The sequence below is a fragment of the Rattus norvegicus genome, chromosome 16 (genome assembly GCF_021556685.1).
Source record: "Rattus norvegicus strain SHRSP/BbbUtx chromosome 16, alternate assembly SHRSP_T2T, whole genome shotgun sequence".
Lineage (NCBI taxonomy): Eukaryota > Metazoa > Chordata > Mammalia > Rodentia > Muridae > Rattus > Rattus norvegicus.
Window position 1 is genome coordinate 72,802,173 of NC_141549.1, and position 26,488 is coordinate 72,828,660.

The 26,488-nt window shown below is 44.9% G+C and overlaps 2 protein-coding genes, 1 long non-coding RNA gene and 1 pseudogene across 3 annotated transcripts in view; 2 read left to right on the forward strand and 2 right to left on the reverse strand.

The window, feature by feature from the left end:
- Positions 1 to 4,504, reverse strand: part of Chrnb3 (cholinergic receptor nicotinic beta 3 subunit) — a 28,942-nt gene extending 24,438 nt beyond the window's left edge. The window contains 1 exon segment of the mRNA NM_133597.2: positions 4,310 to 4,504. Within this exon segment, the coding sequence (NP_598281.1) occupies positions 4,310 to 4,358 (49 nt within the window). The 5' untranslated portion in view covers positions 4,359 to 4,504.
- The window catches only part of Erich1 (glutamate-rich 1), a gene marked incomplete at its 5' end in the record, with an annotated part of 52,793,804 nt that overhangs the window by 41,931,613 nt on the left and 10,835,703 nt on the right, over positions 1 to 26,488 (forward strand).
- Positions 17,766 to 18,412, forward strand: Rpl13a-ps8 (ribosomal protein L13A, pseudogene 8; annotated as a pseudogene). Its single transcript, XR_015640040.1, has one exon. The product of XR_015640040.1 is annotated as a ribosomal protein L13A, pseudogene 8 (transcript).
- On the reverse strand, positions 20,699 to 26,469 carry Tex24l (testis expressed gene 24 like). The gene is made up of 3 exons (XR_015640041.1): positions 26,349 to 26,469; positions 26,077 to 26,222; positions 20,699 to 21,665 (listed from the first exon to the last, which is right to left on the reverse strand). It is a non-coding gene; the product is annotated as a testis expressed gene 24 like (long non-coding RNA).

Consider the following 26,488-nt stretch of genomic DNA (forward strand, 5'->3'; position numbering starts at 1 on the left):
CTGGCTCCCTGAGGTACAGAAAACTACAGGTAATCAAGAGTTCAGGAATGAATTGGTTCTGTCTTGCGAGCTGATTCATCCTTTACATTGATCGTATAAAACCAACACTCTAAGAGGCACTCCATTGCCCGCTGGCATGGCCAGAAGATGCTCTGAGATGTTAGGAGAGGCAGGTTTGGAATCTCTAGGAAGCCTGCATTCCCCATCTTCAGTGTCAGTGAAGAACAGTGGTAAGGGGGAAATGGTAGAGAAGGCAGAACGCGCTGAAAAGGCTCTCCATGCTAATCCTCCCTGCGTTGTCAGCTGAAGAGGCTGTGATACCGAGAGAGGAGCGATTTGCCTAGCTCTAGGCTGGAAATAAACAGTAGCTGGTGATCTTCAGACTGCAAAGTCGGACCATCCTGCATGCCCATGATTATGTGAGGGTTGAAAGGTGGTGGGTGATTTGTCTTCACTGTTATCCCCTAATATAGATATAGATTAGATATGGGTATAGATTAGATATAGGTATATGAAGTGTGTGTGTGTGTGTATGTGTGTGTGTGTGTGTGTGTGGTAAAAGTGGTCTCAACGGCCTGATTCTAGGAACACGTGTTCATTAGTATCGATGTCTTTGATGATGTTTGGTGACACCATGCAGTTTCCAGAGTGCTTTACTGTTTGCTGTGGTCTGGATCTTCAGTGGTCCCAAGACCCATGTGCTGGGTGGTGGCTCTTGAGATGTACCCCAACCTTTAAGAAGTAGAATGGGGAAGATCTTTACAGTCCTGAAGGGTACATTTGAGGGGATTATAAGATACTGGAATCCTCTTCTTTTCGTACTCGGGCTCATGAGATAAGCAGCCCCCCCCCCACAAGTCTCCCCTCCTGCCACGATGGGCTGGCTCAGTCCCTAAAGAAGATCAGTTGATCATAGACTAGAAAATCCAACTGCAAGATAAAATAAACATTTTACGCTCACAAATTGCCCACTGCATGTACTTCGCCACATGCTCGACAAGCCTGGTGTCTAGTGCGGCCCAGCACTTGGAAGAGTCTGAGATTCTAAAACTAAGGCACAAATGATATCAGTGTGATCCCAGGAGAGCACTCCGCCCTGGTGCTCCACAATCTGCTCAGGAGTTCCCTTTCTGTAGCTGATGTCTGGCCTTCGGGCTTCATCACTTTGCCCAGAGATTCTCTAGTGGAGGTTATCAGTCTGCAATCATTCTCCTTGGAGGTAGACAAAGAATATTTTACAGGAAGGAAATGTTCCTTCTTTAAATGAAATCCTTATTCTCCCCCCCTTATCTCGTGGCTTTGAAACGATCTCTCGAGCATCTATTAAATGTGTGCCTTGCAGCAGCCACCTGACAGGGCTTTCTCAGTCTCTCTACTTACACTCTGGGTTTTCCTGGAAAAAAAATAAATACTTTCTCTACAGCCAGACAGGTAAATTCTCAAGTAGAGGACCAGAAAAATAAAGGACAAACAGAGCCAGAGAACACATGGTTAAAGTCAGAGGCTTCTTTCTATGCCTCCTGCTGCTTTTTTCCACACAAGGAATTTGGGGCCTGGAATGTCCTTCTCTTGGCTCAGAATGCCAAGACCCTCGCCAAGTTCCTCCCTCATTAAAACAAGAATCTGGCAGATCTATGCTGAATAACAGTGCGTACCAGGCCCAGAGTTAGAGGCTTGATATCTGGTCCTGATTCAATCTCCATCTTAAGCAAAGCCTGTGCCAGGTAAGGGTGAGGCAGGTGACTGTCTGGGTCCTCCTGTGCTTACAGGAGACTTGGCATCCCTGCAGTAGCCCCAAAGTATGGCACACTAGTTGAGACCTTTTGGGTTTAGTTTAGGAACTATAAAAGAGAACGCTTAATGTGTCACTCCTTGGGCACAGCCCTCCACTGGTGCCCGGTGCCAGCTCCAGGCAGAATTCTTCCTCTGGAACCAAGGCTCTCCCTTCTAGGTTCTTTATTCCTGACGAATTTTCCTGGTCTCAGACCACCACAGCCCCTTCCTCTCTTCCCGTTTCCATACCAGTCTTCCTTTTCTCAGAGTCTGACAAACTCACTCATTTGGAGGAATAACTGACAAGAAAACCAATGAAACTTCCCAAGGTTTGTTACAGATATTGCTAAAGATAGCATCTTTGGTGACCCTAGACTATGAGAGAAAAGAAATGATTGAAAAAGTTTTAATAGTTGAATAGTTTCAACAACAGTGGTGGAGAGACGCAATGCTTTTGACTTTTTTTTTTTTTTGCTGTATTTTGGTTTCTCTTTCTATTATTAATGCCACAGGAATGGCAGTCGCTTCTGCTAGCGTGTGCATCTGGTACTCGGGGTGAAAACAAACAGTAAATATTTGATGGATTCTTCCAAGCTTGGGAGTTTATTAGAATGACTTTTCTCTATTCTCCCATGCTGCTGCACACCCTGGGAGTATTCCCAGGGTATAGAGGATGCCTAATAAATATTCATTAAGTGAATAAACAGACATCGTCCCATAGGAAGGGGGCCAGGAAGGCAAATCAGCCAGGGTTCCTTTTCTTTGGGAACATACACAAGCACACAGATGTGAAAAATGAACACGAGAGCTGTCTCACAGCAATACGCAATGTTCTTAGCTACCAAACCCAAAAGTACAAAAAGGAACGAAAGGGTATCCAGTTTTGTCTGAAAAATAAACCTGTGTAATTAAATATTGTTACATTGAATAGTAAGATGCAGAAACATAAGGAAGGAGAGGTCCATCCAAAATTCGCACCAGCTCCCAAGGTTTCAGAGCGAGGTTGGTCCCAGGTTATTAGATTATCATCATGCTCTCTGAGAAACATACACACAGAGAATACAGGTCCACACCGTTGCAGCCTCCACACTGGAGAAAAAGTCCCAGGTTCTCTTGCACTTTCAATTTTCCGATGGACTATTTATTTACTGTGCACAGAGGACACAGCAGCCGTGAACCTAGAGTTAATGCTAATTATCTTTGCTAACCACTGAGGGAGGGGCTATCCTTGGGAAGTGCATTGTAAGAACCAATTCTTTCAGAGTAAAAGGAATGTCCTCATAAATTAAGGCAAAAGAAGTCAGATGGACGAACACTCATCATATGCCAAACAGCCAAAAGTTGACTATCATTATGACTGCGAGATTAAACTTAAGACTTTTCGGAGAACAGAGCTGGTGCTGTTTGGAACGAGCTTGGTGTCCCCTGTACTCAGATGTTACTCTTCCTGCTTTGGAGCATGGACATGGTAGAAGGCGACTTCTGAAGGTATGTAAGGCAGTGTTCATGCAGATCTCACAGCCTATGACGTTTAAGTGTAGGATTTGGTTCTACAAGTTCAGCTCTCAGTCTAAAAGTTGTAACAATCAAATGTTTCGGAAAAAAGAATACCACTGAGAAATAAAGACAAATTACTAATGGAACAACACTTCTCAAGATCTTGCTCTTAGCTTCCTGACAAAACCTCTTTGTTTCTAAGTTTTGTAACAAATTATTCCAAATCCCAGAAAACTGGTGTGTAAGTGACCACTGTCCACTAAACCTTCAGGAGTGCCATCCTCGTTGCCTGACCCCTCCCTTTGTGTTTTTATCATCTATTAATTCTCTTTTCTCATCAACAATCCCTTTTTCCATTGGTCACATAGCAAACAGACATTTGGTATTATATTTGCTAACCACTGAGGTTATCCTTGGGAAGTGCACTGTAGGAACCAATTCTTTCACAATAAAAGAAACATAGTAATAAATTAAGGCAAAGAAAAAAGTCAGATGTATTCTAAACATCCAAACGTGGATAATCATTTTTATGACTTGCAAGACATTGCACAGACATTTTATTATGATATTGAAATAAACAAAACTTCCTAGTTTACAAAAATGTATTACATTATTAACAGGTCCACGGGATACATTGTAGAAAATTAAATATCTACCCAGAGACCCGGCAATTGTTGGTTGACATGATATGAAATATCCACGTAGTAAATTTCTGCTGAGCACTTTAATAATCCTGGGAGCAACCTGCAATGCACACAGTAACATTTCCAAACTCTTTTATGTCCATCCAGTTCATGATGCACAGTGACTCCAAAGAGCAGCATGAGGAAATGAGCAAGCCTTAAACCGTACTCAAAAGCGCTGGCTTCTTTAGCAATCCGTTTATAGAGATCTCGTGGAGTTCTCCATCTGAGGTACATGTTAAACGTTACCTTGAAGGGATCAACGTCTGGCTTTGACACTAGTACCGTGACCCACAGGTTTGTTTTCTCTCCTTTGAGGAACCTGACACCCGCAGTTTAGTTTAAGGTGATCTTACCTGAGAGAGTGGCACTGAGAACCAAGAAGACCCTTAGGAAGCCTGTCATGACGTCTGCTTCAGAGAGACATTTTCCTTTCAAGCGCAGAGTGTTTCCACTGGAAAGGATCAGGGTTTAAAAAAACAAAATGTGAGTGGTTCAAAGCCTGATGAAACCCAAGGGGACCGTGACCAGCTGCCTGATGAAAATAGTCACAAGTCACCTCCCGTTGTCGGTGTGGGTTTCTTAAAGTGCACTTTCCTGATGCTCAGTGAGCTGTCAGGTCTTGTGAGGCTAAAAGCATCTCTCTGGGTCCTAACTCCTGACTTAGCTTATTAATTCACCGTCTTACAGAGAGAGATAGGACGGGAGAGAAGGGTGAGGCTCTGTGATTTTTGAAACACCACTGTGGTGTTTTCTTGTGTCTGTAGATCTGTGGAATGAGGAGACCTGTGTTTCACAGCGTCTGCCGTGGAGACAAGTGGAACCCTGCCTGCTAGTCCTTTCTCGGTTTGGACCAGGAATGTACAAGCGAGGATGGGGTCCAGCCACCACCACCTGTGTCTGATAGCATTCGTGCATGTGGACATGAGACTATCTCTCTGTTCCTTTGAACCTGCTGGTCCCCCTCGTCCTGGCTGCAGCAGACATGGTGGGAGGGATATCTCTCAAGAGGCTGAAACATTATTTTCCCTGTTTTACCTTCTTCATGGTCCATGGACTGTCTTCCTTTTCTTCTGTATACACATGGGGCAGGAGGGTGGGGGCAGCATGAAGAGGCTTTGGCCGGCACAGATCTAATCAGTGAGCAAGTGTAAAGTTGGAGCCAGTAAAGTTGGTGTGACAGATTATGGGGTAGCATCCAGGCACCAGATGAATTTGATTTTACAGGGATGGATTTTGTGCAGTTTTAGGGTTCCTTGATGATATCTCCTTAATCTTCTACTAACATGTGTCAGTCAGCTTCCTGTCACCGGGACAGAGATTTGAGATCAATAGCTAATAACAAAAGATGGATTGGGGCTCACACAGATCTCAGTCCTGTGATCAATGGCTTGAGTCTAAGCCGTGCACAGGCTAGGACATGCTGGTGAGGATGTCCTACTAGCAACTTCCAGATGCCCAGATGGTGTTCTGGGGCGAAATGTAACAAGACAGAATAAACCCTGCCCTACGAGGCAGGACACCCAAGCTCTGGCCTCCTGTCTGTCCAACTTAGGCTCCTGTCCTTCCAACTCAGGCACCATTTATACCTCTATCCCACCTGCCTGTCTCTGATATACACCCCAAGCTCCTGCGGGAGGCCGGCTGGGTCTCCTTGGCCTGTCACACATGAATATTTAAGATTAGCCCTGGAGAAATGCAAATCAAAACAACCCTGAGATTTCACCTCACAACAGTGAGAATGGCTAAGATCAAAAACTCAGGTGACAGCAGATGCTGGCGAGGATGTGGAGAAAGAGGAACACTCCTCCATTGTTGGTGGGATTGCAGACTGGTACAACCATTCTGGAAATCAGTCTGGAGAATCCTCAGAAAATTGGACATTGAACTGCCTGAGGATCCAGCCATACCTCTCTTGGGCATATACCCAAAAGATGCCTCAACATATAAAAGAGACACGTGCTCCACTATGTTCATCGCAGCCTTATTTATAATAGCCAGAAGCTGGAAAGAACCCAGATGCCCTTCAACAGAGGAATGGATACAGAAAATGTGGTACATCTACACAATGGAATATTACTCAGCTATCAAAAACAATGACTTTATGAAATTCGTAGGCAAATGGTTGGAACTGGAAAATAATCATCCTGAGTGAGCTAACCCAATCACAGAAAAACACACATGGTATGCACTCATTGATAAGTGGCTATTAGCCCAAATGCTTGAATTACCCTAGATGCCTAGAACAAATGAAACTCAAGACAGATGATCAAAATGCGAATGCTTCACTCCTTCTTTAAAAGGGGAACAAGAATACCCTTGGCAGGGAATAGAGAGGCAAAGATTAAAACAGACACAGAAGGAACACCCATTCAGAGCCTGCCCCACATGTGGCCCATACATATACAGCCATTCAATTAGACAAGATGGATGAAGCAAAGAAGTGCAGGCCAACAGGAGCCGGATGTAGATCTCTCCCGAGAGACACAGCCAGAATACAGCAAATACAGAGGCGAATGCCAGCAGCAAACCACTGAACTGAGAATAGGACCCCCGTTGAAGGAATCAGAGAAAGAACTGGAAGAGCTTGAAGGAGCTCGAGACCCCTTATGAACAACAATGCCAACCAACCAGAGCTTCCAGGGACTAAGCCACTTCCCAAAGACTATTCATGGACTGACCCTGGACTCTGACCTCATAGGTAGCAATGAATAGCCTAGTAAGAGCACCAGTGGAAGGGGAAGCCCTGGGTCCTGCTAAGACTGAACCCCCAGTGAATGTGATTGTTGGGGGGAGGGCGGCAATGGGGGGAGGATGGGGAGGGGAACACCCAAAGAGAAGGGAAGGGGGAGGGATTAGGGGGATGTTTGCCCGGAAACCGGGAAAGGGAATAACACTCGAAATGTAAATAAGAAATACTCAAGTTAATTAAAAAAAAAAAAAAAAAAGATTACCCCTGGAGGAAGAAGCCATGCTGTCTCAAGGAACAGATCGGCCATCACTCATCCTGATGTACAGCAAGAGTCCCTTTTCTTCCGGGAAATCACATGTAAGAATACTTGTTATCCCCGTGCGGGGCAGGAAATTCAATCTGAGCATTAAAAGATTCCCGTCTTCTTCTCTAGGAAAGCAAAAGAGTCTGGCAGGTTTACAAGCCCCTGTAGCCTCCAGTCCATCTTGACCTCAGTGAATAGGTCAGTGGACATCAACTGGTCTCTCGGAATTAGCAGCACCAGCCCCTGGTGCCATGTCTGATGCCCAGGACTATATAAAAAGCAGAAAGCTCAAGAATAGGATCCTGCCTCACTGAGGGCTACACGCATGCACGCACACGTGTACACACCAGAGGCTAGACCACACTGGAAGTGGTCCTACTTGCTAGAAGGAACAGCTGGCCTCTGCTCTTGAGTCTTAAGAAGCCCTCTTCTGCCTTCTGTTTTAGAGAGGCTCTCTCTCCGTCCACCGTAACACCTCAGCAGTCTTCCCAGAGAGCATAGGCTTTAGAGAGAAGAAGGCATCCGGTGCTGGAAGGTTAGTCATCTATGTGCTGCTTCTGCTTTGAGGTCTCTGCAAACACAACTGCCTGCCTCCCTTACTGAAGAATGGATGGGGATAAAGACCACATCATGAACAAAGCCCAGCTTAGCTCTCGAAGTGCCCTTCTGAGCCAGGTATGAATGCTCTCCCTGAGCTCTACAGCAGTAAAGCACTCAGCCAGGGGAAATGCTAGGTGTGGCCACATGAGCAAAAATAACCAGGCGTTCTCCACTGTCATTGGAGAGCAAGCTGTATTCTAGGGCAAAACCGTGGACTGATCCAATGTTGTCTGCTAATAGAAGAGGCTCCTGCCTGGCTCATGGGGCAGAGGCTTTCCCGGACTGTCTCCATAAAAGGTGGACCCCCAACAGGGATGAAAGGAAAATGAAGTGTGACAAAGCAGGCAAAGTTCCCATTAGGAAATGTAAGTCATGGAGAGTAGGTTTTAAACCGCGAGTGAGCATAGGTTTGTCCTGATGCTAATGAGAATGCTTATCAGGGCTGGACAGATGGCTCAGTGGTTAAGAGCACTGACTAGAGGACCCAGGTTCAAATCCCAGCACCCACGTGGCAGCTCACAACAGTCTGTAACTCCAAGATCCAACACTCACACACAGACATACGTGCACGCAAAACACTAACACACATAAAATAAAACTATAAAAAAAAATCACAAAGCACAAAAACAATAACCACAACAAAAAGAACTCTTAATCAACTTTCCTGATCCAATCACCAATCAAGATTCTGGTTCCTCCCTTCTAATGCTCGTGAACAAGATTCAATGCTTGTACACATAAAGAATTAGCTAGCTTATGTTCTGATGCTATTTAATCTGATGCTATTTAAAAAGAACAAAAAAGGAAGGTGTGAGGGGGAAGGGGGATCATGGGTGGTTCCAAAGCATAAGTGAGTAGTTCCAGAGCTAAATGAGTGGGTGCGACCAAGGCAATGATTGGCTAAAGCATCTCAACCCGGGGGAAGGTCTCTGGTGATCCGACACATAGTTCTGTCACATTTGACACCTTAGAGCAGTGGTCTTCACCTGGTGGGTCGTGACCCCCAAAAGATCATCAGAAAACACAGGTGTTCACGATTCATAACAGCAGCAAAATGGCAGTTATGAAGTAGCAGTGAGAATGATTTTATGGTGGGGGGGAGCAGGGTGCGGTCACCACTACATAAGGAACTGTAATCAAGGGCCGCAGGATCAGGAAGGTTGAGAACCACTGCGTGTCTCAGAAAACTATATAAACATAAGTACCGACTGATAGCTGAACCAAATCCAACCACACAACTTTATTATCCACCTCAGACAGCAGCCTCAGAAGGCTGGGACGCGTGGCCCATACTAACTAGAGGCATTAGCTTAATCAGCGACCAAACTTGTGTGACTTAAGATCCTAAATATGGTTTTCTGCTGTATGGCTTTCTTTAAACCACTCACTAAAATTACTCCTAGTATCGCTGGCACCTGTGAGATACAGCACACGCAGAGAGGTTAAGGACAACTCGTAGGAGCCAGTTGTCCCCAGCCACCACAGGATCCAGGGTACTGAACTCGGGTCTCAGGTCTAGCAGCAAGTGCCTTCACCCACTGGGCCAGCTCGATGGCCCCCTTTCATCAACTTTGGCAAAGCTGTACAAACTAAGCCTCCCTTGAGCACTCCATTGGATGTATGTCTTTGATTGCAGAGAGTGACTGCGTGATACTGAGAAGCCCTCAGACTGGCCTGGGGCAGCTTGGCCTCACTAGAGTCATCTGACACATCCACGGTTTTTGTTGTTGTTTTGTTGTTGTTGTTGTTGTTTTGTTTGTTTGTTTGTTTGTTTGTTTGTGGTGAAATGTGGTATAAGAAAACATTTACCCAGGGAAGTCAAGAGACTGAGAGTCTAGAAAGGGAAGTATTAGGAACTATCGAGAGCCAAGAGCTGAAGTAGGGAAACAGAATCTGAAGGAGCTGTGTCTTTCCTACATAAAGCTTGCGTGAGACAGCTAAGCCCCTCACCACCATCATTCTACAAGCAACAAAACCAAAGCCCAGGACGGCAGGATGGTAGAGTCATTATAGAGAATCGCAGGGCAAGCTGATTCTCCTTGTGATGGTTTGCATACGCTTGGCCCAGGGAGCGGCACTATGAGGAGGAGTGGCCTTGTTAGAGTAGGTGTGTCACTGTGGGCAGGGGTTTTAAGGCTTCTCCTAGCTGCCTCAAAGCCAGTCTTCTGCGAGCTGCCTTCAGATGGAGATGCAGAATTCTCAGCTCCTCCTGTACCCTGTCTACCCAGATGCTGCCATGCTCCCACCTTGATGATAATGGACTGAACCTCTGAACCTGTAAGCCAGCCCCACTTAAATGTTGTCCTTATAAGAGTTGCCCTGGTCATGGTGTCTGTCCACAGCAGTAAAGCCCTAAGACACTCCTTTAAGTCCAGCACTTCATATCTTTGTACTGTTTCCAGAGCCCTGAGCCATAAGGACCAGCTCTGGACCTAAGAAATCACCTAGCAATGGGGAATACAGAGGCTGCACTGGCCATCTCCCGTAGCCAGGCAAGACTTTCTGGCAAAGACAAAACCTTTGACCTACAAATTGTCCTGCTCAGATAGTGTGGGGGTGGCCAACCAATGACTGGTCCAACTTTAGACCTATTTCATGAGAAGGAGCCCACCCCTGACATTGCCAGGAGAACCAGGAACTAGGGTCTGAATAGCCCAGACCTAGGTTAGAACCAAACACAAATGGCAAAAGGAAAAAAAACAAAACAGTCAATGAAATGATTCCTGATATTCTCCTGTACTCACAGATAGATGTCTCACCCAATTAACATCAGAGGCTTCACCCAGCAACTGTTGAGATGCAGAGACCCACAGCCAAACATTGGGTGGAGCTCGGGGAATCCTGTGAAAGATAGTTAGGAAGAAGCCAGAGGCGACAATGACATCACAAGGAAACCCACAGCATCAATTAACCTGGGCCCATAGGGGCTCTCAGAGACTGAACCGCAAACCAGGAAGCCTTCAGGGGACTAACTAGGCCATCTGCACATTCCGTTGTGTACCTTGGTCTGCTTGTGGGACTCCTAACAGCGGGAGCAGGGGCTGTCTCCGACTGTGTTGCCTACCTTTAGAGAGCCTTTTCCCCTACTTGGCTGCCTTGTCCAGCCTCCATAGAAGAGGGTGTGCCTAGTTCTACTGCAACTTGATATGCCAGGACTGGTTGATATCCATGGAAGGTCTGCTATTTTCTGAAGAGAAATGGAGGCCTACAGAGTTAAGAACAATCAAGGTTGGGTGCGAGACTTGGGCGCCCTCTAGTGGATAATAGGTTACACTGCAGGTCTGTGAGACAATGATTCTTGTAAAGGGGCGTGAACTTTAGATATGAATTTTCCTTACATTTAAATTAAAATAGTAAATTCAGCATATATTCCAAACTCTTCACCAGCGGGAGGTGGTTATCATTCAGCAGCTTTGCCCTTCTACAGACAGCTCCCAAGCAGGAGGTCTAGAGCGACTCTCCAGGTGAATTTGTCGATGCTCCCTGCAGAGCTGGCATCCATCCGGGACTTACGTGGATGCCGCTCACATTAATCACATGCGGCAGTGTTTCCCTGACCTACCCCTAACCTCCCAGTCAGCTCAAAGTTTGTGACTTTCCTCTGGAGACTGAAGCAGTGCAACTGACCCTGGACCATGGGCTTCTGAAGAGAGGAGCAGGCCACCGTCCGCTGACTGACATCTGCTTCCGAGTTAAACTACCCTAGGGGCCAGGCACAAACAGCTAACGACAGTGAAACCAAACCACAGTGACATAGGGTCACGATGATAGAGGGTCCGGGAGAGGCTTGTGCTGTGTGGGCTGCAAAGGCCCTGAAATGAAGGTCGTTGGAAAAGAAAATGAGTGTAACCTTGCAAGAGGTTCAAGAATGTGGATGCCTGGATGTGTAGATGTGTCTCCTGCTCTCACCCTTCACCCGCACTCCATGCCCCGCCCCCTTTACTCTTCGCTCCTCCCTAAGGCATAGGTTCTCAACCTGTGGGTTGAGACCTCTTTGGTAGTCAAACACCCTTTTCATGGGGATCGTACATTAGACATCCTGCCTATCCGATGTTTGCATTACGATTCATAACATCAGAAATACAGTTATGAAGTAGTAACCAAACTAAATTGTGATTGGGATCACCACAATGTAAGGAGCTGTATTAAGGGGTCACAGCATTAGGGACTGAAGACCACTGCCCTGAGGTTTCGTTCCTCTTGTGTGAAAGCGCATATTCCTCCACTCCTGTACCATTCTGTCATTCCACTACTAGTCGGGCAGCTTAGTAAGATTTGAAGTTTGAGTTCTTAACAAAGTTAAGGAAGCCTTGTCTGTGACCAACAGACTAGATACCTTCTGCTAAGACCCCTAGTAGGCAGAGGCAGTTATAGGCGATGGCGTAATTATAACTGGCACCAGAGGTTACAGGTAATACTTTACATGGTGGGTTGACCTGCAGTTATGACTGACAGGGGTGGTTAAAATAAAGGGCACTGGACCAAGAGTCAGGAAACTTGACTTTGGTCCCATAATAACTATGGAATTTTGTACAAATAACTGTTGTGGCTTCAGATTTCCTCCTCGTCAAGATGGATTAGATGAAGTGTCAATCCCAGCTGCTTGGGAGGGTCCTTCAAGAGCTTTAAACAATACAGACCATAACTATCCAGAACTCCAGTTCCAGCAGACCCAGTGTCCTCCCCAAGCACCATGCGACACACATACGTGCAGTTCAGTTCCCAGCAAGAACGCGCAAGTTCATAAGCTGCTCAAACACCAGTTCCTGGGTATCTGGTGCCCTCTTCTGGGCTCTACAGGTACTGCATGCATGTGGTACACAACAGACACTGGGTGGGGGTATGGAAGGGAGATGGTGCAAATATTCATGCATAAAAATAAAAAAAATAAATCTTAAGTAAAAACCATAATGTATCATTTGCTTTTTAGCTTAAGTGGCATCACGATAACACTTCTAGAAATGTCAGAATAATGGAGCTTAAAATTGTTTAATATTGCTCAATTAACTTCATAATGAAACATTCAACAGGTGAATGGATTTCCTATAAATTATTTATCATTCATCAAAATGTCATTCTGATTAATTATATTGTGCAGTACACATCCCAGGTGTTAATAAGAGTTGCTTTTCTTATCTAAAGATCATGAGAACTAGCTATAAGTGGTCATTGGTAAATTGTTAATAAATTTTCGTGACTTCCTATTTCATATACTTCTCGACTACAGTTAATGTCAGACTGTTTTACCATATATATTAAATTTTTTAAAAAGTTATATGTATTGGAAGAATTGGAGATTGTAAGGGTAGACTGATATTTTAATCTATTGGACAAATGTATTCTGGTTTTCTAAATATTAATGTAAGATTCAAACTTACGGACAAAGGCTGCCTTAGGCAAGCACCAGCTGGAATTTAGGATAAATTTTTCCTGTTCCAGGAAAAAGAGCTAACCTCCCTTAGGAGGTGCCAAAGATATTTCCCCACCAGGGGCCTCCAATGAATTCAACAGGTGATAAGCCCCACCAATGAGAAATAACCAACTCATGCTGTAACCTAAAGCCTAATTCTGAAGAAGTGTCGGCCTTTGTTCTTTGGGGTCGCCTCTGTCCCAGTGTACTGGATTATTAAACCTCTTGCTTATTGCATCAATCTCTGTCTCTGTGTCTCTGTGGGTGGGACAACCCAAACGTGGGGCTCCGAGGGTTTTTCTCCAGTCTTACATTAACTAAGATCATTCATAGACACTCACCTAATTTGCATGTGACGTCGTCATACGGGTCCATCGAATCATTGCCTGTTGTTGTTCGATGTTTCTAAATGCTTTGTAGCCTTTGGAAATTCTGCCACGTAAGAAATTAATATTTGTCTGACATACGTTTTGAACTTCTTAGAAATGTACATCCGTGTCACTATTGAACTTATACTGCACGGATATAAAAACATTACCGCTTTAAAGTAAATCAAATGTGCAGAGCATTGGGGTCTTGCTCCAAGACATTCATTGACTTAATTGGCTCCGTGTGAGGCTGGGAGATTGTAGGTTTAAAAGGTTTGTGGTCCTGGTCAAGCTAATCTGCAGCCCTGCCACAATGGGCGGCTCAGTGAGCTCTAAGCTCCCTCTGGGGGTGTGAATTCTCTGCATCTTTGTTAAGACTAGGTGACTCGCTTCCCTGCTGTGCCCAGGACTGCCCTCTCTCCAGGAATTGCTCATTCTCAGGCACGGGGTACATCAGTTCCACCGACATTAGTACGGAAAGACGGAAAAGGCATGCGCAGACTCCAAAATGTAAACTCACTGAGGGTTTTGAGTGAGATCCCACGAGGCGGACGTCAGACGTCTCCAACGCTGACCTCCGAGGTTTGCCCGCCCTTTACATACATGACTCATACCTCCCTCACACTGGATTCTCAAAGACTATATAGACCATCACCATCTTTTCTGTTCTTCAATCTGACGCCCTGAAAATGTGCAACTGCTGACTCGTGGATTGAGTGACGTGTGTGTGATGCACACATTTTTTAACATTTTTTAATTATCTTTAATCATTTTTTATGATCCAGTGGTTATCCCCTTCCCGCTCTGCCTTCCCACAATTTCTCATCCCATTCTGCCTCCCTCTGCCCCATCTCCAAGAGGATGTCCCCACCCCACACACACACCCAACCCCACCCTCCCAGGCCTCCCCTGGAGCCTCAAGTCTCTCGAGGGTTAGGTGAATCTTCTCTCACTGAAGCCAGACCAGACAGTCCTCTGCTATATATGTTATTGGGGGCCTCGGATCAGCTCGTGTATGCTACCTGGTTGGTGGCTCAGCGTCTGAAAGATCTTGAAGGTCCAGGTTAGTTGAGATGATTTTTCCTATAGGGTGGTCCTCCTCCTCGACTTCTTCCAGGTGCACACAGTTTTAAACTCAGGTGTCTGCGTGATCTCTATCTATCAATTCTTGAAAGAGTGTGCCACGACCACTTGGGACCAAGTCACATTCTCTCCATATTCAGCATATACCCTGAAATTTAAAATGCAGCCCTGTGGGGGCTGGGGATTTAGCTCAGTAGTAGAGCGCTTACCTAGGAAGCGCAAGGCCCTGGGTTCGGTCCCCAGCTCCGAAAAAAAAGAACCAAAAAAAAAAAAAAAATGCAGCCCTGTGAACCACCCCTTATTACCTACAGTCATGAGTGTCAGACTTTAGAGCCCTGGTTCTCAACCTTCCTAACACCTCGACCCCTTTAACACAGCTCCTCGTGTTGGGAAGACACCAGCCATGAAATTATTTTCATTGCTACTTTATGACTATAATTTTGCCAGTTATGAATTGTAATGTAGATATTTTTTGGAGATAGAGGTTTGCTAAAGGGGTTGCGGCCCACGGGCTGAGAACTGCTATTGTAGAGCTTTCAAGATTGCCTTCTGGGTTGTATGTCAGTCAGCTGCCTGCTGTGGTGACAAAAGCCTAACTCTTCTCAGGTGGTCAGTGGGTCAGTGGGTCAGCGGGTCAGTGGGTTGGTGGTCAGTGGGTCATTGGGTTAATGGGTCGGTGGTTGGATGGGTTCACTGAGTTATGATAAAAGCAATCTGTATGTCTTAAATCACCACAGCAGGAATTTGACGAGCGATGATGGCAGATGCACTTATGTAAAGAAGTCGTCTAAGACATTGGTAAGACTCTTCTACCTCATGCGACTCCATTCTACATGTGTCTTTTCTGCTGTTCTGTGTCTATCAGCCCTGTGCTTTCGTCACTTGCCCATAGTCACTGCCCCTCTGCTAAAGTACTCACCTTACCCACACGATAATCTTCCCATCCTAGGCAAGGCGAGCTAAGTATTCAGGATCAACTTAAATATGGCATTAGATCTTAAGCCATGGCCGTTCAAAGTGATGACCATAACCATCTTTGTTCTGAAGGTTAAAGCAGATACACTTTGATCCCAGGAGCCATCAAGCTCAGTAATAGAATTCCAAGTAGAATTCCAGCTCTTCCTCACAGCTGGGAAAGGATTCCCTGAATACTTTTTCTTTCCTGAGTAGTCATGCTTGAATGTACTTCTGGTCAACTTTTTCCTTCGTTCTTGAGTTTGTTTGCTCCTAGCAGAGACCCTCCAGTGTGCCTGTTATTTCTTAAATTAACAGAGACTCTGAGAACATCGTAAACTAAGCTTTGGAGAGTGCAGAGCCCAGCCCATCCTTAGCATGGTCCTTTAAACAATAGAACTTTAAAATCTGTTCCTGTAGGAGTCTGCCCTCCAATTCACTCTGCTTGAAGCCCTGGTCTAAGCTCATCATGTGGCAATGTTCTGGGTCTCTGCTGTAATTCACTCTGTCCTCATCCACAGACTTCCAGTGGTCACAGAACACTGTTGGAATTCCTCTTTGGGTATGTCTATCAAACACAAAGGAAGAGTTTACTGTGTTTCTGTATGAGTCTGAAGGCAGATCTGTGCTCAGCACGACTCCACTTACCAGTCCATCCATCTTTTTAAGTGCCTAAGGATGCATATATCTTTTCTTTTTTAAATAAGTGTTCCCCAACACACCAAGAGCAGCTTATTCTCCACCTAAGGGTTAAGTAGAAACTAAACTGAGTCAGGCATGGTCACAGGTGTCTGCAATCCCAGGACTTAGACTGTTGAGGTAAGAGCCTCACAGGCTCTGGGCCAGCTGAGTAATACAGAAAGAACCACCCTTTAAAATAGGCAAAGAAAGGAGAGAGTATGAAGGGAGGAGAAAGGGGAGAGAAAAGAGTGGGGGAAAAGAAAAATAAAGTAACTGTCCAGTGGTTTCCTGTTAGCTGGTGTTATAACATTACATGGTCCTGAGTCCATCCCAAGGCCTAAGCACCTTATACCAAAATTCACGGTCAAATCGTTTGAAACATGCAATGGTGGGCTTTTTCTGACATTTATCCTTTTTTTTTTTTTTTTGATTCTTTTTTTTCCGGAGCTGGGGACCGAACCCAGGGCCTTGCGCTTCCTAGGTAAGCGCTCTACCACTGAGCTAAATCCCCAGCCCCCATTTATCCTTTTAGTAGTAAATTTTCAATGTTTTCCCAATGTAGCTTTGCCCATTCCTGCTCTGAGAAACATTGAAGTGAAGAAAGTTAGAGCCAGGAGCCACTGCTGCTGTCCCTTCTCCCTCACATTCCCAGCACCCTTAAGCCACTTTACATTGTGTAACACAGCCACTGGGTGTGACTAACCTGTTTGAGGTGATTTCACCCAGGAGACTTGAGAGAAAGCCCTAGAGGATTGCTGAAGACTCGAATCTGTAATGACCACTGAGAATAAAACTGGTACTAACCTTTCTGTCACTAATAGAGAACAGAAGAGCAGAATTGCCCTGGAGTACTACTGAGCAGGCTTTCCACTGACAGAGAAACCAGATTCAGAGACCCTGATCCCTTTCCATGCCCGTGGAGGTACAGCGAGCTTCCAAATAACTGATATGTGATTAGTCTCGGCCAGCATTCTACTGAAGCCATGTGCATCTGAACTCTTCATTAAACACTAGTATAAAAGTTGAGTCTCTGGGTTGGGGATTTAGCTCAGTGGTAGAGCGCTTACCCAGCAAGCGCAAGCCCCTGGGTTCAGTCCCCAGCTCTGAAAAAAAGAAAAAAAAAGTTGAGTCTCACTAGCCAGCTAATGCAGGCTCTACCAAGTTACCCCAGACAAACGTAGAATAGAACAGATCTTCCGCTCTTCAAGGTCATCTTTGGCCGTAACCAACAAGATGGGAGGAAAGTCACCGTGTCCCAGAGAAATCAGCCAAGCTGCCATTGAGATGCACGCGTACAAATTGGTCATCCTTCAGTGTGGTGCTTGTCTGTGTCAATAAAGACCCTCGTGGGAAAAATGGAGGCATGCAATTTGGGGTAAATCATAAAATAAAATTCTAGACTCTAACAATGTGAGGAAAGTGGTTTAAGAAATCTTTAGACTTGGTTCGGTCCCCAACTCCAAAAAAAAAAAAAAAAAAAAGAAATCTTTAGACTTGAGCACTAAGACTCAGACTAACACTAAGACTAACACGAAATCCAAGAATAGCTTTGAGGTTACCTATGACAAAATGGATGGATACACAAAAGAAAAAAGAAAAAAAAAACAGGTGTGTGGCTGTGATAACATTCATAGGTCACCATAGCCAGCACTTTCTTCGCTACAATTTACTTAAATTGCCAAGAATAAGCATCTGGGGAAGCGTCCTAGGCGGCTGCTGGAGATGGCGGAGGGGCAGGTTCTAGTATTGGATGGCCGGGGCCATCTTCTGGGCCACCTGGCAGCCATTGTGGCCAAGCAGGTGCGGCTGGGCCGGAAGGTAGTGGTTGTACGCTGTGAGGGCATCAACATTTCTGGAAATTTCTACAGAAACAAGTTAAAGTATCTGGCCTTTCTCCGAAAGCGTATGAACACCAACCCGTCTCGAGACCCCTACCGCTTCCGAGCCCCAAGCCTCATTGTTTGGAGCACTGTGCGAGGCATGCTGCCGCACGAGACCGAGAGAGGCCAGGCTGCCCTAGAACGCCTCAAGGTATTGGACGGGATCCCTCCACCCCATGACAAGGAAAAGCAGATGGTGGTCCCCGCTACCCTCAAGGTTGTGCAGCTGAAGCCTACCAGAAGGTTTGCTTACCTGGGGCGTCTGGCTCATGAGGTCGGGTGGAAGAAGTACCAGGCAGTGACAGCTACTCTGGAGGAGAAACGGAAGGAAAAGGCAAAGATCCACTACCGGAAGAGGAAGCAGCTCTTGAGGCTAAGGAAACAGGCAGAAAAGAATGTGGAGAAGAAAATCTGCAAGTTCACAGAGGTCCTCAAGACCAATGGACTCTTGGTGTGAACCCAATAAAGGCTGTTTGTGACAAAAAAAAAAAAAAAAAAAAAAAAAAGAATCTGGGGAAGCACTTAATTGGAGAGGACAAGGGGTCTTGGAGTTCAGTGAAGAGCTAAGTACTCCGGGACGCTAGACGACCATCACTAAACACCCAAGCCACTAGCACTATCTCTTCCCAGATGTGGCTGTAGTTTTCCCGCAGACAGCATGTCATCTTGCAGCCCAGCCTCACCCACGACTTCCAATAGATCCCTGGATCAGAGACGAAAGAATGTTGCGACTTGAAAACTGTGAAAAAGGAATCCTGGCTACTTTTCACTGGAGCTTTATTGTTAAAAGGGACCCACCCTGAGACCCAGGTCCATCTCTAAGGAACTGTCATGATTTGAATCATGGTCCAGGGAGTGGCACTGTCAGGATGAGTAGCCTTGTTGGAGTAGGTGTGTCACTGTGGGTGTGGGCTTTAACACCCTAGTCCTAGCTGCCTGAAAGTGAGTCTTCAACTGGCAGCTTTCAGATGAAGAATTAAAATTTTTCTTGCACCTGCCTGGATGCCGCCATACTCCCACCTTGATAATAGACTAAACCTCTGAACCTGTAAGCCAGCCCCAATTAAATGTTGTCTCTTATAAGACTTGCCTTGGTCATGGTGTCTGTTTATACCAGTAAAACCCTAACTAAGACAGGAACTAAGCAGGGTATTTTATTAACTGACAGGTTATTACATTTTCAGTCATTCTAGTCTACAGTGACTGACATAGGTCTAAGATGTTCAATGTTCCTGGCTGCAAGGAAGAAAAACTGGAGACAGCTGCTTCCTGTGAACTTTCTCTGCCTGTCTACCCATGTCCGTGTTTACAGTGACCTGTTAGGCTAAGATGTTATTTGGTTTGATAGGTATCTACTGTGTGGGTTATTTTGGTGCTCATTTGAGATTCATCTTTTTGTGTACTGAAAAGGCATTTACATTAGCTTATGAAAATAGTGTTAAGCCCCTGAAAAAGCCTAGCATGGCATCTATAAGACAGGAAAGTAAAGGGTTGGGGATTTAGCTCAGTGGTAGAGTGCTTGCCTAGCAAACGCAAGGCCCTGGGTTCAGTCCCCAGCTCCGAAAAAAAAGAAAAAAACAAAAAACAAAAAACAAGACAGGAAAGTAAAAGATAATCAAACGAGAATGTTTATAGACTTAACACATGAGGCATACAGGTCTGAGTGCATTGATGATAAACTCACCGGTAGTGTATCCGTGTCTCACTAAGGAAAGAAATTAAATGTTCTACCCATGTAATCTAACCATGAGTGAGCCAGTCGAGTAATTCTCTCCCCCTGTGTCTCCTGTCACTTTCTGTCTGTCTGCTGTATGAGTTTGAATCTAGGCTTGCCTGGTCTCTTATTAACCTGTCCCTGTCTCTCTCTCTCTCTCTCTCTCTCTCTCTCTCTCTCTCTCTCTCTCTCCCTCTCTCCCTCTCTCCCTCTCTCCCTCTCTCCCTCTCTCCCTCTCTCCCTCTCTCCATCTCGTGTGTGTGTCTGTATGTGTGTCTGTGTGTCTGTGTGTCTGTGTGTCTGTGCCCCTAACTGAGGGCTTTGCTCTCTCTTTTATTGAACAGCACAGAAAGCATCCCATGGGGGAAGGAATGAGAGGTACTACACTGAAATCATCAACAGTTTTACAAAAGATTACGTCACTGACCCCACTAACCCAGATAACAGTACTGCAAACATTATTTATAAGCAAAATCCATAAATTGTCTTCAACACTTATGATGAATATTCAACTTATAAGACTTCTTTCAACCTATATTTGAAAGCATAGTATATATATATATATATACATGCATTACTCCAGATCAAGGGCATGACTGAGTATGTGACTTAAGATTACATCTATACATTAGCTTGGGTTGTAAAAGCTGATCACATGGGAAACCTGAATCAAGTAAAGTAGATTGCTACATTGTTCTTGTGTCTATTTGTGTTGTGTTGTGTTGAGGAAGAGTTTCTCTGTGTAGCTTTGGCTGTCCTGAAACTCACCCTCTAGACCAGGTTGGCCTCAAACTCAAACTCACAGAGATCTGCCTGCCTTTGACTCTAGAGTGCTGGGATTAAAGTCATGTACCACACCACCCAAGCGTTACCTTGTTCTCTTAAAGGCAAATTAAACAAAGTCGGAGTACACAGTAGGAGGTTTAAGTATAAAGGGGGACCTCAAAGTTTATTATTAACTCATGTCTATAAGGTCCAGCAAAAGTTCCAGTCTCTTCAAATGTAAAGGAGATTTTCATAATATTGTATCAGCAGAGGAATGCACTTAAAATAGCCACATTTTTGGTGCAGAATTTAAACAATTTTATTTAAGACATTACATTTTCTATTCATGATTCAATGCTTACAGAACACAGCCTTATTTCTTTTCCCTATACATGTGGTCAGTATTCGAGTACCAGGAGTGCCCAGGAAATTACTGTAGTAGTTCAACTGCCCAGAACTTGCTGAACCGAGGTCCACCAAATGTCTTCCTCTGAAAGAATGCTATAAACACCCTGTTCCACAGTGCGCACTAAAGCACCACCGTAGGAGAGCTCCCCCAATAGGGAAGGAAGCCCAGGGCCTCAGCCATTCTGCCTGGTATGTCACCAACACTCGAGCATGGCCTGGCGGGTTGTTGCCCCCAAGTTGCTGCTGCTGCTAGTCATGTTTCCTCTCCTCTGCAGTCAGATTTCCATCCAATCAACTGGTGATCCCCACACACTCGGCAAGAGGAACCTCCTGTTGTCCTCAGCAGCGATGTTTGCCCTCAAGTTTTCTTGTCTCCAACTCTTACTATCACACGGAATACCTGGGATCCCAGCCAACTCTTGGAACCTTGTCTGATTCTCATCCGGAGCCCTGTATGCCTCAGTTCCCTGGCCCATTGAGCTCACTGTCATCTGCACCAAAGAGGACTCTGTCATTGGTGAAAGCGTTCTGGTCCCCGTTCCCTTATTGAGCTCTGCAACAGAAGCATCGAGGGTACCACATCAGTGTCAGAGAGACACACTGGGTCTCAGACCTACCTGTAGGTTCGATTGTTCCCAGCGGGTTCCTACCCTTGGCCACGCCTCTTTCCCCTTCATACACCCGAACGTGCACGTGCAGCTGGTTGTCGGAGACGGCGATGGAGGTCTGTGTCTGCTGGAAATGGCAGGGTTGTGCTTCATGAAGACAGGCCTCACTCCACCACAAGGTTCGACACCAAATGAAAGAGCCATGGCTTCCAAGACCAAGAAATAGTAAACATTTTCTGGCTCGTCTGAAATTAATTAACAAAAAAAAAAAAACAAAAACAAAAAAATCAGTAAGATCAGAGCACCGCAGATGCCAATGAAATCCAGAAGATTGCAAGTACCTACTTCAGCAACCTCCATTCCACCAAATTAGAAAAACTAAAAGAACCGCATAATTCCTAAATACACATAACCTCCTAAGGTTAAACCAAGACGACATTTAAAAATTTTTTAAACAGATAAGCAATGAGATTACAGCAGCAATCTTAAAATCTCCTAACCAAAAAAATAATAATTATTATTATTAATTAATTAATTAATTAATTAAAAGGCCCAGGTCCCAAGGGACTCATAAAATTTTATCAGACTTTAATAAAAGAGCTACAACCAATGTTTCTTGAACTACTCTATAAAGTATTCGCAAAGCCAGCATTACACACACAAAACCACAAAGGAAATTATAGATAAATCTCCCTGGTGAATACAGATACAAAAATTCAATAAAACACTTGTAAACTTCAAGGACACACCAAAAAGACCATTCGACTATAGTCTAAAATCAAGTCAGTTTCAGGACAGAGATGCAGGAGTTGTTTAACATGTACACATTAATAATTATAAAGGTACCTAAAGGCAGAAAGCACACTGATTTAAAGAGTTGCAAAACCACTTTCTTTAAAAATCCAACCTTCCCTTCTCATGATAAAAGCCTTAGAAAGTCTAAGGATATAGCGAACATACATTAGCATACTAAAGTGATGTATGCCAAGCCTATGGCCAACACCATGCCAAATTGGGGGCGGGGGGAACTATGATGCAGTTCTACTAAAGTCAGGAGCAAAATAAAAATATCCAACTCTCTCTACTCCTATATTTTTGGTTGTGAGCCTAGCCTTTAACGGCTGAGCCATCTCTCCAGCCCTCTCTACTCCTTTTCAATATTTTTGCTTACCTAAATACAAGAGAAAAAAAGTCACACATAGAAAAATAAATTCGAGTACGCTTATTTGCAAATGATATGATTCTATACTATACATTAAAGACCCTGACTCCACCAGAGAACTCATCCAGTTGAAAAAACATTTTCAACATAGCAACAAGGCGCATTATTAACAGAGCAATCAGCAACCTTCCTGTAGACCAAGGGCAAGCATTCTGAAAGTGAAATGACAGAAACGACCCCATTTTCAGTCGCTTAAAAGAAAAACATGGGGGCTGGGGATTTAGCTCAGTGGTAGAGCGCTTGCCTAGGAAGCGCAAGGCCCTGGGTTCGGTCCCCAGCTCCGAAAAAAAGAACCAAAAAAAAAAAAAAAAGAAAGAAAAAGAAAAACATAACATGGAATAAACCCAACAAAGGTAATAAAAGATCTGTGTGTACAATGAAAACCTCAAAACACTGAAGAAATGGAGAAAAATAATAGAACATAGAAAGACCTCCCATGTTCGTGGATGGACAAAATGCTGTGAATAATGGCTGTCCTACCAAATAAAATACACAGATTCAGTGCAATCTCAAAACTGCAATGCCGGTCTTCACGGAAGCAGAAAAATCTAAAAATTCATGTGTAGACACAAAATATCGCACATACCAAATAAATCCTGGGCCAAAAGAATAGTGAGTGCTGGAGTTATCATCATAACTGTGGCATACTACAGAGCCACAGTGACCAAAACGGCGTGGCACTGGCACAGAGACAGGCAGCAGCTCACTAGAACAGAACAGAGGACTCAGCCATAAACCCATAAACTAAAATCATATTTTAAAAATGAAAAGAGGATTCGGATATAAGCCCATGCTCCTATAGCCATGGATTTTCACCACCTGCCAACAATGCATGTTAAAGAGACAGCATCCTCAACACAGGATGTCTGAATTGGATTGCTACACCCAGAAGGATGGACCTTGGTCTTTACCTCTCAGCGTACATGAAGCTCAACTCGAGTAGATCAAGAACCTGAATGTAAAACCCGATACCCTGAATCTGATAAAGGAGAAAGCAGGAAAAACCCTTGAACTCACTGGCACAGTAAAGGGCTTTCTGAACAGAATCCTGACTGCATTCCCAAAGACCAACAATAAATTAATGAAACTAAAAGGCTTCCATGCAGCAAAGGATACCATCATTCAAGTGCAGAGGCAGCTCACAGAATAGAAAAAAAATTCTTTACCAGCTATGCACATAACAGAGATCCAATATCTATCATATATAAGGAACTCCAAACTCCAGATATCAAGCACCAACCAAAAACATGGGGCATGGTCTTAAACGTTAAGTTCTCAAAAGGTGAAAGACAAATGGCTAAGAAACATTTTTATTTTATTGTTAAATATCCTTAGCCATCCCATGAAATGCAAATTAAAACTTCTCTAAGCGTTCATCTTATCCCAGTCAGGATAGCTAAGAACAAAAGAAAACAATGAACAGGGCTGGCACGGGTGTTGGGGAATGTTAAAATTTCTCTGCCCCTGGTGGGAGAGAAAATCGGTGCAGCCACTGGGTAAACCAGTGTAGAGGCTCCTCAGAAGAAAGGAAGGAAGTGGGGCTGGAGAGATGGCTCAACGGTTAAGAGTACTAACTGCTCTTCCAGAGGTCCTGAGTTCAAATCCCAGCAACCACATGGTGGCTGTCACAACCATCTGTAGTGGGATCTGATGCCCTCTTCGCGTGTGTCTGAAGACAGTGACACTGTACTTATATATGTAAAAATAAACAAATCTTTAAAAAAGAAGGGAAGAAAGGAGGGAGAGAGGGAAGGGAAGGGAAGGGAGGAAGAGCAAGCAATATTAGTCAAGACCAGCTTAATGGTGGTTAAAAGGATTTAGATTTGCCTATTGATGGTGGTACATGCTTTTAACCCCAGCACTCAGGAGGCAGAGGCAGGTGGATCTCTGTGAGTTCAAGGCCAGCCTGGTCTACAGAGCAAGTTCTAGGACAGCCAGAACTTCACAGAGAAAGAGAAACTGCCTCACACCACACACACACACACACACACACACACACACACACACACACACACACAGAGTTGATTTTACTAGTATGTGTTGGGATATAGGACAGTCATCATTGATCTCACCTCTAAATAAGACTGCTGGTCACCCTCTATTTTCCCCCCATGTGCTACATAGACACTCACCCTCCCTCCCAGGTCCTTCAGTTAGGACTTTACATGGACCTGTATTTCTGGCTCCCCTCTCTTTTGGTTACTTCCCTTCAGATAACCATCTAACACGTGATGACCTGCAGACGAGCGCTGCATCTATTTTTCTTCCTTGGTTTATGTGTCTGATGTGATGCTTTTGGCCACAAGGACGTACAAACCCAAAACGAGGGCAGCATCGAACAATCAGCCCATACATGGCTCCCTGGGCCAAGTTGTGAGGAAACTCGCTTAGCCACAATAAACTGGTGTTGACGTGGGAGAAAAATAAAAACTGCAACAGCTTCCTGCAAGACATTGAATACGCAGTGTAGCGTAGAGCATTAGCAAAACCTCTTAGAAGCTGCTAAAATAAGGGAGCAGAACAAAATTGCCACCCAGGAGACCACTGACAATGGCCGACCCATCTCCCAGTCAGATGACCTCACTTGCAGACAGTCCTTGTGGGCCTACTATGAAGATTTGGCAGGACCCAGCAGTGAACACACCCAGCTCTCAAGCATATGTGTCTTCCCACAGAAAGCCATAGAAAGCTCCCCGGGTTCTTAAGTGGGAAGAGCACATGAAACGCCCCTCCTGGGTCACCTATTAAAAGTGAGACCCAGCTAGGCATAGGATAATCCCATAATCTTTTAAGTTCCCTTCGCAGCTTTTGTGCCTGACTGAAATCTCCACTAAGGCTGACACGCTTTTCAATATGGTGTAATGAGGGATCAATGTGGGACATTTTTGGTCACCCTTGTAACATGGATCAGGTCTCCTTCACTGCGAAGGGCAAACCGACATTAGAATTAAAAATAAAATAAGAGTCTACTTCAGTATGCCTCTAACGCTCAGCTTGAACATTTTTTTATGAAATAAATACTTTTTCTTAAACATGTCCGTTGTTATTGGAAGCTATAACGAAGAAGAGCAGGCTGCCTATGTGTTAGAAAACCGAAGGGGCTTGCGTGGGAGGACATGTAACAGACGTGGGATGCAAGAGCCGGGGGAAGAAAATCACAAACGACAAACAAGCTTCTTCAAGAAGCTGAAACACTAATGTGTGTTTTGAAGAAGCTTTGAGAGGGAAGGAAATATGTTATGGGGCCTGAGCAAGGGTGGGGACGAAAGCTGACTCGGGACTCGCTGCATGGGTACAAGATGCGGAAATGAAACCACGTTAGTAGTACTTCCGGGTCACAGATACGTGGAAAACAAGGAAAGTAAGAAACATTCATCTGCCTCAGTTTTCACTCCGTCTTGGTAGGAGTGGTGCGATGGAGCAGAGATACTCACGGAGCAGAGATGCTCGCAGAGCAGGATGCAGAGAAAGTGACTGCTGTCTCTCGGGTCCTCCTTTGTCCACGATGTATCGCTCGTCTCCGGAATGAAATATTTCAGTCCAGACTCTCAGCCCCATTGGTTCTCAGCCTACAGAGAGCCTTTAGAGAAAAGCAAAGCCTTTACAAACTGGCGGGGGGTGGGGGGTAGGGTTGGGGCTGTGCACCATTCCTTCCCAGAAGCTGGATGGTCCCTATGATGCCATCACACTTAGAAGAAATGAGTACCTTCAAGTCAGGGATGCTTGTAGCATCCTAAAGCTTGGTGTCCATGGGCAGGCTGTATCCTTCTGAGATGTCCGGCAAGCAGCTGCTGTGCCTGCTATCCTCCCAAGCTCAACTTGCTGTCAAGGGCTGGCCTGGCCTTT